The 9,598-nt window shown below is 45.2% G+C and overlaps 1 protein-coding gene and 1 long non-coding RNA gene across 3 annotated transcripts; one reads left to right on the plus strand and one right to left on the minus strand.

Annotated features, from left to right (window-relative positions):
- Window positions 1-2,776: 2,776 nt before the first annotated feature.
- LOC143525869 (uncharacterized) lies at window positions 2,777-7,066 on the minus strand. Its single transcript, XM_077020315.1, has one exon. It carries the CDS (start codon window positions 6,810-6,812, stop codon window positions 4,392-4,394), a length of 2,421 nt encoding a protein of 806 aa, XP_076876430.1. The 5' UTR covers window positions 6,813-7,066; the 3' UTR covers window positions 2,777-4,391.
- A 37-nt stretch (window positions 7,067-7,103) lies between these two features.
- On the plus strand, window positions 7,104-8,827 carry LOC143525870 (uncharacterized). 2 transcript variants are annotated; one of them, XR_013133747.1, is made up of 3 exons: window positions 7,104-7,430; window positions 8,105-8,248; window positions 8,422-8,827. It is a non-coding gene; the product is annotated as an uncharacterized LOC143525870 (long non-coding RNA). The 2 variants fall into 2 exon arrangements; XR_013133746.1 differs by having other exon boundaries at window positions 7,106-7,430; window positions 8,105-8,218.
- Window positions 8,828-9,598: the final 771 nt, after the last annotated feature.

A 9,598-nucleotide genomic window follows, 5' to 3' on the forward strand; every position in this document is an offset into this window, starting at 1 on the left:
TTAGAAAATGAACACTTAAATAATATTTCTAATGACTTTGCATATGTTGCTATCTCTCGAAGTTTCCTTCACATGATAACCACACACCTTTTCTTTCCTAGCCTCCCATTGGTTGAGATTGTGAGGTTGCCATGGAGATTGTTTGTCAGTGAAGCATAGGTAATTAGAAACACATAATAATAGGGCATCTTTTGGCTGCAGGCTATCCAGACACATGTATAAACACACGTGCAGTGTTCAGTGCCCTTGACCCACTCGCACTGACCTATTTTGATCTGGTAAATTATTAATGCAAACACAATATTCTGATTTTATACAATAGTGCTCTGATTATGTAAAAATGCCTGTTGGTTCTGTAGTTGAATGATAAAAACTGTTATTACTTATTAGTTTAGTTTAAACTAGATTTGTGCAGCATTGAATGAATTTAAAATCTTTGCGAAAGTCACAGCAATACCATATTATTTCTTTTCCACAGGCAATGTTGAAGTCAGTGCCTGTTATCGAATCATGACAATGAGCACAAGGAACATTTTCAGTCTTCTAGTTAATCCTGATTTAGAACTTTTATCTGTTATGCTTGGACACTTGCAATATATGTCAAAATTTAGCCAGTGTAAATCCTAAATAATATGCAGACTTGAAACTGACTCTTACCAACATCTACCTATTCTTGAGGCTCCAGACATCACAGGGTTACACATATATCACAGATATCTACCAACATATATGGGGTGTTCAGAAAAGAAGAACTGCAATTCTTCTCAAAATGTATACACCACCATACACCAGTGTCAATTTGGACTTCAGATTTCAGTCCATTCAGCAATCTAACCAAATATGTGTAAAATTAATTTACAGCAGGTAGAAAGGGTCTGACATCAGGTTGGGTCTGAAACCTGCCCGCCTTCACATTGATTTCACACCAAAGCTCTGGAAAATAACATCAATAACAATAGTACCATATGTCCCGTAAACTCCCACAATATCAAATCCTCGTGCCAACACCAAGTTTTCAGCGTTGAATAAGTTGTTATTCGGGTGAATCAGGTTGGCCATGTTGTCCTGCAATGCCAGTTGGACATGTGAGCTCGAACTTGTGCTGGAATCAAGATTATAGGCCACTTTGATCTTCCTTACTGATGCCAAAGGCTGATTCAAGACCACTTTTACATTTTCTCTTGTGTGTTTTAAGGGGGGTGGGAGGGTAATCTACTGCTCCTGGATCTGTTAAAACAGGTCTTTTATCTTCCAGCGGAGACCCCAGGCGCTGGCTTATCCGTAAACAGAGCAGGCTTGCATCAACAGTGGCCTCCTCTTCTTGGGCAGCTTCCCTTCGCTAAGCGGGGAGCACCACGTGTTCCTGCAGCGAAACACGTCGTTCTCTTCACACTTCCAGAGCACTGGGCTTCATTAAACCAACAGAGCCCTGTTTGTGCCCTGCCACTGTGGAGCCCCGTCTATAAATATCAATTCTTTGTTTCTCATTCTGCTTTGGGAAAATTTACATCTCCTTCTTTTCTGCTCCATGACTAGACCCAAAATCTGTGACATGAGAGTCCGACTCCCAGAGTCTTTCCTATAGTCTTTCATATTATGTCGGCTTTATTGTAACAACATGCTACGATGGATTTCACAAAGGAAAATATTCTGCGTCACCCAAAAGAAATGTTAGGCTTCCTGAATGTTCCCGTCTGCATAAATCTGTCATGACTCCCTTGTCAATTGTGACTATAATAGGTTACAAACATCAAAGCTGTTTTAAGCCTTACGTGGTATCAGCTCTGTCTGTCATTTGGTATGTCATAATCTCTAATATGATCATATACTTTACTTATGCCATGTAACCCATTTTATCATGTTTTTAAAGCATGTGGCTTCGTCTGAGCACTCGTTTGTCTGTTAGAACCAATTACTCTCCTTTTTATTTTCAAAGGAGTACAGGCAAACACAATAAAACATTTCTGAAGAAGCCCTGAAAGCAGCCTGGACTGTGTCCCATTATGTTCTGGCTGCCTCCATGCAGTGGTCCATGACAAGGAAGGATCTTTCCTCTCTCTCTCTCTCTCTCTCTCTCTCTCTCTCTCTCTCTCTCTCTCTCCCCACACAAGCCTGCTCAGCTACCATGCATTTCTCTTTCTGTCTTTCTGTATTTGCCTTTAGCAGTGTTGGCATGGCTGTGTCTTGGCCATCTGCCCTTCACCGACTGGTGACAAAAGCTAAATGCAAACAGAGCTCCTACAGAACCGATATCAGATAAATAAGAGAGTCAGAGCAGCGATGCGCTGGAACAGATGAAACGCTGTACTGTGTCTCTGGGCTCCTCCTGCTGTCCTGAGTGTAGAGGGGCTTTTAGCACAGTGTCAGTACTCTATGGGATATGATTCACAGTGTCAGTACTCTATGGGAGATGATTCACGGCCTAGAGTGGAATGACCACACGGGACACATGGACGACCACCACTAAAACAATATTCAGTGTGCTCTAAGCTTGAATTCACCTTACCAGTCCGTTTCTATGGTTACACAAAATGCAGAAATAAATGAACATGCACACAAACATACACACACACATACACATACACACACACACACACACACACACCCACACACACATACACACACACACACACACACACACACACACACATATATATATATATATATATATATATATAGAGAGAGAGAGAGAGAGAGATACAGAGAGAGAGACAGACAGAGACAGAAAAACACAGAGAGAGAGAGAGAGAGAGAGAGAGAGAGAATCAGACATATTGGTAATTCCACCCATTTGCTCTTAGTTTTCATCAGTCTTTCAGTGACGTATTCTCCTGCCTGCATCAGTTCAGGCTTTAGTGTGACATCATTCAAATAGACTCAGATGATGAAGCCCCTCCCACACTCCCTTAGTGAGTGTGTGGGGACGACGTGCAAGTGCGCACAAGTATGTGAGCGTGTGTAATATCAAATACCATTGACACTCATACATCGGGTTATGAACCGGTCATTTTGTCATGCGCTATTCTTTTCCTGTTTAATTTAAAAAGGCATCCACTTTTCAATTTAAAAGCACCTTGCGCAAAATGTTTTAAGTTCTAAGTATAGTCATGATTTATTGATTAAATAGGAAACAGATTGACATTAAGATATACACACACACACACACACACACACACACACACAAAAATAGTCCTCTACTAGCCATGTGCACAAAGCATTTCACATTGGAAAAAGGATCTATCCATCCTGCACCTGACTGGCACCCTCAGCAAACATATAGCCTTACCTATAATTCTGATAGTCCATGAGACAGCTCTAGCATTGTCCCAAGGCCTTATTTCATCAAACCAGTCTTATCCAAAATTGCATTCCAGTCATACTGACAGGCAATCCTGTATATCCCGAGAGTTAGATCCATAAGCCAAAGTGTTTTCACGGACAAGTACTCAGATGGTTGATATAGCTGACAGGCACTGTATTGTCCAACACAGTGTAAAAATCAACAGAGCGAGAGAAAGGGAAACGTGAAGAGAGGTGCTGAAGGATGAGGTGCGTGGTGGCTACTCCGGCTCAAAAATAGGGCATGCGTTCTGCTACATACATTCAGAGATACTGAGAGAAGTCCTGTCGTGGGGTTCATGTATGCAGAGAGAGATTCAGCCTCTTTTCACATAAGCATAGAGTTCCAATCGAGACAGACGTGGATCCACAATGTTTGCTTAAATATATATATATTAAAAAAAGGACCAAGGACATTAGACACAAAAAGGTCTACAAAAATGGAAGTAACAAGGGCTACAAAAAATCCTCCATTAGAAAAGATTTGCTTCATCGTGGCAGGAGAAAAGCACCAATAAGTGGTGACACAAACCCCTCTGATGGTTCAGACCTGAATACAAACCAAACGACCTGGAGAAATAAGACTCCATTTTAGATTGCTGATGGAGAGCTCTCATAAGTGCCAAACAACTTGGTCTTCTTGGTCTTGGTGATGTGTCCACATCCAAAGGTTCAACTGAATTGAAGAGATGCACTACTTGGTCGTCATGGCTTTGGTTCCCAGGCGAGGGGTGTTGTGTTGCAACATCTGCCTTAGTGTTTACAATATAAGTTACCATGGAGATAATTTCAGCTGGGCTTTAATGTGATCTCTCTCCCAGGGTGTGCTCAGGGTTTGAATCCATAGCATTGGTGCCTTTTACAGTGACACAATATGAATAGATACACCCAGTACATTTAGAGTGGTCGACACAAATGCATTTCAGTTGAAAGAATAATAATAACGACAATCCTGCATTATTCCTGTGAGGATGCCTGTCCCAACATCAGAAGGTTCCGAACAGCTGTGAGTGGAATGTTTTGTGTTTTGCATTCTAAAGTGGAACTGTCCGTTATTTTCGAGGGGCGGCAGCAGCGGGCGCTGGCTTATTGCTGGTTCGGCGAACGGGCACTTTAGAGACCGGGATCTTGGACCGCGCTGTCTCTGTTTTCCCCTGCAGAGAGTGGTATGTTGCAGTGGAGCCATGTTTGACGGGGATCTTAGACTCCCTGGGTAAGCTGGTTGCCTCTGCTGTGGGGCGCACTGCAGAGTCCAAGACGTCCTCGAGGTTTTGGGACAGGGTAGGAGTAACAGGCCCCGATCCAGTGGAGAAGTCACTCAGGGCTTCCTTGCTACTGCTCTCTCGCGAGAGAGAGACCGGGCTCTCCTCTTCGTGCACAGGAGTAGGGAGGTTCCAGTGGCCCTCGTCGCCATTGGACTGGGTGTCTCTGTGGTGCTGCTTAGGCCGGCCACCACCACTTACAGGAATTTTACTGAGACCCGCCGCCTTCAGCTTCTGAGGTCGGACGTGCACTCCCGTCTCTTCCGCTCCTCTTCGACTGGAAACATCCTCGTGCTCTCTGTCTCTTCTCAGAGCAGCGGCAGATGTCTCTGGGAAAGGTGTGAGCGTTGAAGGAGGTCTCATAGACGAACTCGCAGGGCCTGATGCGGATGGTAGAGCGTGGGGTTTTGTCACTGGTGGGGTGTAAGATGAAGGGCTGGTTGCAGGTGGAGGTTTAGCAGCATAATGAGGAAGTCCAGATTCCGAAGTTGAAGCTTTTGTCATAGTGAAAAATGACCCACTTTTGTCAGTTTGCGACAGGGGGGGAATTGATTTTGTCTGAGATGCAGGCTGCTTTGTCTCAGGTTTGGCGATAGGTGCGGTGTTGCGGCTGGTCGATAATCCAAACGTAGTGATGATTTTGGGTCTGTTTATAGGGCCAGTGGACACAGGTTTGATTGATGTATTAAATGGAGGATATTTGGACGCTGCAGAAGGAGCAGGTCTTGTTATGGGTGGGGGAGCAGGGAACGGCATGGATTTTGTTGCAGAAGTTGGGGTGGGAGTTGACTCAGGAGTTGTGACAGGTGAAGGAATAGATTCTGCAGGAGATTGAACTGTAGGTGAGATGGAAGTTTCAGATGTAGCAGCAGGAGTGGAATCGATGGTAGGAACAGGGCTAGGGATAGGGGTTGGTGTAGGGGTAGGGGTTGGGGTAGGTGTGTTTGATGGTTCAGGAGTGAGGATAAATGTATGGGCAAAGGACGATTCTGCTGAAATAGTTGGGGTTGTTGGAGGGGACTTTGTGATAGCGATGGGCATGGGTCTGGTTGATGGGCTAGAGGATGGGACTGGAGCAGGATCTGAGGATAGGTCTGGTTTGGGTGTAGGAACGCGTGCAGGTGAAGAAGTGGGGAAGGGTGCAGGTTTAGCTGAAGTAGAAGGTGAAGGTGGAGGGGAAAGCCTGGGTTTTGTGGTAGGACTAGGTATGGGTTTGGGTGGTGTGGCAAAGGATGAAATGGGTTTTGCTGTAGATGTAGGGGAGGGTTTGGCAAAGGCAGTAGATGTGGGAGAAAGGGTAGGTTTAAGTTTGGCTGAAATAGCAGCTGACAAAGCCTTATCTTTCCTCACAGCTTCATTTGTGTCTGCTGTTCCCTCCACCCGACTGCTGACTTTCATCCATTCCGCTTCAACGTCCGCAACGATATCTCCACCGCCCGTCAGCGAGTCGAAGCTCAAGATAGATGAGATATCTCCAAGCAGCGTGCTCAGCCTATCATTAATTGGTGGTTTTGCAATTTCGCTCACCTTTGTAGTGTTCTCAGAGGAAGTAGGTTCATCCTGCGATGCTTGGGGTTGTGGTTCCGGCTCCGATCCATCGGGAGAGCGAGGTGGTGGTCTGGGGGTCAGAGTCAGGTTCTCTTTAATGATCTCAACACTGTTGGAACGTGAGGCCAGAAGAGGCGGGCCTGGTTCCACCTCGTCACTCCCCTCGCTGTCTTTTCCGTGCCAGCGTACACTTCCAAACAGACCCTTCAGGCCTTTCCTCTGGCGTCCGGGTCTCTGTGACTCGGTCTGGGTCTGCCGTTCTCCCCCTCCTCCTTTCCGACTCCGTCGAAGCATATTGAGAAAGCTCAGCGATTTAGCGGAAGTGATGGAAGAGATGGACTGTCTGGTTGGGGTGGAGCCCAGGTTCCCCTCCCCGTAGGCCGGGTATTCCGTTGCAGCGTCCTCCTTCTGGCAGTCCTCCTGGTCCAGATCCACCGATTCTGCCTCAGCTTCTGGAGCCACAGCCTCTGTTAAACCATCCAGGGTCTGGCTCCTCGAGGGCGGCGATTTGGGTCCCCCTTCGCTTTTGCTGCGCATGGAAAAGATGCTGGCCATGCCGTTGCCTGGCCGGCGCTTGCTGAATAGCTTGAGGGCCTTTCTGATTTTACCTGGCGGCTGAGGATCGCATGGTGGGGGCTCGCAGCTCTCTGACTGGGTATCCATATCTGTTCTCCACTGCAGCGTGTCTGTCTATTGTTCTGTCTCTGCTTGCCTCTATCACAGATTCCTTACATATGATGCATGGAAGAATGAATAAATAAGTATTTCTTTACCTTTGCTTGCTTTTGCAGAATGGCTTGTAATGCGTATCTGTTTCTATTTGTGCTCCTTCCTTCTATTACAGCGCTCCCTCACTCTCTCTCTCTCTCTCTCTCTCTCTCTCTCTGTCTGTTCCTCCCTCCTTTGCCTCCGCCCTCCCGCTCTCTCTTTCTCTCTGGCTGCTCCAGTTGGTTTCCATGGCAACTGAGGGTCTAAGCAGCTTTCGTCAGCAATGGAGCGGAGCCAAGGGTTGTCATCATCCTACTCCAGACACCTCTCTCTCTCTCTCTCTTTATTTTTCTATTTCTCTATCTCTCTCTCTGTTTGCTACCTTCTGATTCTCCTCCATCTCATCTGTATCAGTCCTTCTTGTCTTACAATGAACACGCTTCTTCTCTGTGTTCTTATTGCATCAATATTTCCGTTATCATGCAAAGGACAAAGAAAAGGACACGCTCCCTCACCACTTGTGAAAATCTACTCCTGAATGATTTACAAACAAGTCCCTCACAATTAAAAGAGGTATGTTTACTCCCTTTATAAATCTACACTAATGTATGGGAGATATGGACATTTTCCACATTGGAATATGTATTCTGTAATAGAAGGAACTGAAATGTTGTTAAAAGACAACCTGTTAAAATGTTGCATTAAGTATTAATGGCACTGTGCTTAAGCACATTTTCCCCTTCCGCCTACCTCCCATATTAATATGCAGGCTGTCTCTCCGCCTCTCCCTCCACCTCTCTCTCTCTCTCTCTCCCTCTCTCTCTCTCCCTCCGCCTCTCCCTCCACCTCTCTCTCTCTCTCTCTCCCTCTCTCTCTCTCCCTCCGCCTCTCCCTCCGCCTCTCCCTCTCTCTCTCCCTCACATATACACAAACTCCTAGGAATTGTGGTACATGTGGTACATAATGTGGGCTGGCCCCTCCCCTTCCTCTATGGTGGCGTCAAACATGGCTCCTCTGAGTGCATAGTGACATGAGAGGAATCCTTTCTCAGTCTCATCATTGGCCTTTGCATCTCGGGGTCTGTTTCTAATACTCGCAACCTCTTTCTTTCTCCCTCTGTCCACTTAATCACTTCATCCCCCAGTCTTACTTGTAACCTCCTATTCCTTTATATCCTTGTTCATCCATCCCCTTCAATATCTGCACGTTCCCTCTTCTAAAGCAATGCTCTCTCTCCTTGTTTTCAGCTCATCGGCACAAAACAATGAATGCATTCATCCCTCAAGTGGGGCTTTGAATGGGACTCACCAAACAGGGGCTACTCACCAGAGAGATACCTCAACCCCACACAACCACACAAGGCAGGCACACAAACATGGAAACCACCATAAGTGAGAGGCGCATATGAAACAGATGATGACCTGTGGTCACAGCAGTTAGTCTAGATGATACTGGTCACATTTTTCATGGTGTGCCCATTATACTGTTTCTGTTTGAAGACTAATTTAAGAAATTTGATTATGATACCATCTCTCTCTCTCCCACACCCCCCTCTCCCCCCCAGCTCTCTCTCTCCCCCTCTCCAGCTCTCTCTCTCTCTCTCTCTCTCTCTCTCTCTCTCTCTCTCTCTCTCTCTGCAGCATAGCTCTGTTCCATTCTTCTGAGCACACAGAAGGAGGCCTTTGCAATGAGTCAAAATTCATATCCAGCACACTCCAAAGCTGCAGGTCAAATCAACCAAACATGGGGGGGTTGTGTGTGTGTGTGTGTGTGTGTGTGTGTGTGTGTGTGTGTGTGTGTGTGTGTGTGTGTGTGTGTGTGTGTGTGTGCGTGTGTATGTGTATGTGGGGTGGGGGATGTCTAAGAAACACGGCAGCAAGCCAGAATGGTTTTGTATTGAAAAGTGGAACCACACTATGTGTGTTTTGTGAGGCCTGAATTCTCCATTAAAATAACACATGACACATGAACACACCCTCTTTGTCTAATTTTTTGTCATGCTTTTTCATGATTCACATGTTTACCCACTTCTCAAGCTTTTACTCTGGGCAATAAAATTTCATAGCTCACAAAACCATACCGATCACAGTAAAAACTCAGCAAAGCTCTGGTTCATGCCTTAATTGCATTTAAAATACTTTAAATCTGTATGCTTGTATGCAGAATGCAGCCTTTTCTTACAGTCCACAGCTGAGCCAAGCACTTCTAGCATGCGGAGTGCTATAGTACACAATGTAACTACATTGTGCTATTTCCTCATAGCTGGTACTGTCTTCACCCTACAATCCTAAATTGAGCCAGTCTGTTTGGAAATCAATGAACAAAACTTCATGTCAAAGTGCCCAAATGCTCAGCAAGACTCTGAAAAACATTAACAATCCAACACAAAAAAGTAACTGTAGGAAATAAATGTGAATTAAAATGAATAAGAACTTCATAACTCAACAAATAACTAATTTGCGTTACGTACTATGCCCAAGACCAGTAATGATTGAGAAAGAATTTTCTCTATTCATAGCCAGTTTGTCCTGGTCTTTGAGGTTTCATGAGAATAGTGGTGAGCCCCTAGATCCCAGGTAGATATCACACCAATGAATGGATACTTTAACCTCCTAATAAAGATTTTATATTTACTGTGTGGGCTTATTGTAATTGAATTTAGACTAGAGTCATGAGCAAAATAAGGAATTACGCACATTCAAAATAACTTTTTGTACTGCTTTATTTTGTGTTTGTTTACT

Source organism: Brachyhypopomus gauderio, chromosome 10 (genome assembly GCF_052324685.1).
Source record: "Brachyhypopomus gauderio isolate BG-103 chromosome 10, BGAUD_0.2, whole genome shotgun sequence".
NCBI classification, from domain to species: Eukaryota; Metazoa; Chordata; class Actinopteri; order Gymnotiformes; family Hypopomidae; genus Brachyhypopomus; species Brachyhypopomus gauderio.

What these genes read in the sequence shown, in the direction of transcription:
- LOC143525869 (XM_077020315.1), bottom strand. Translation starts at nt 6,812, where the DNA reads ATGGATACCCAGTCAGAGAGCTGCGAGCCCCCACCATGCGATCCTCAG.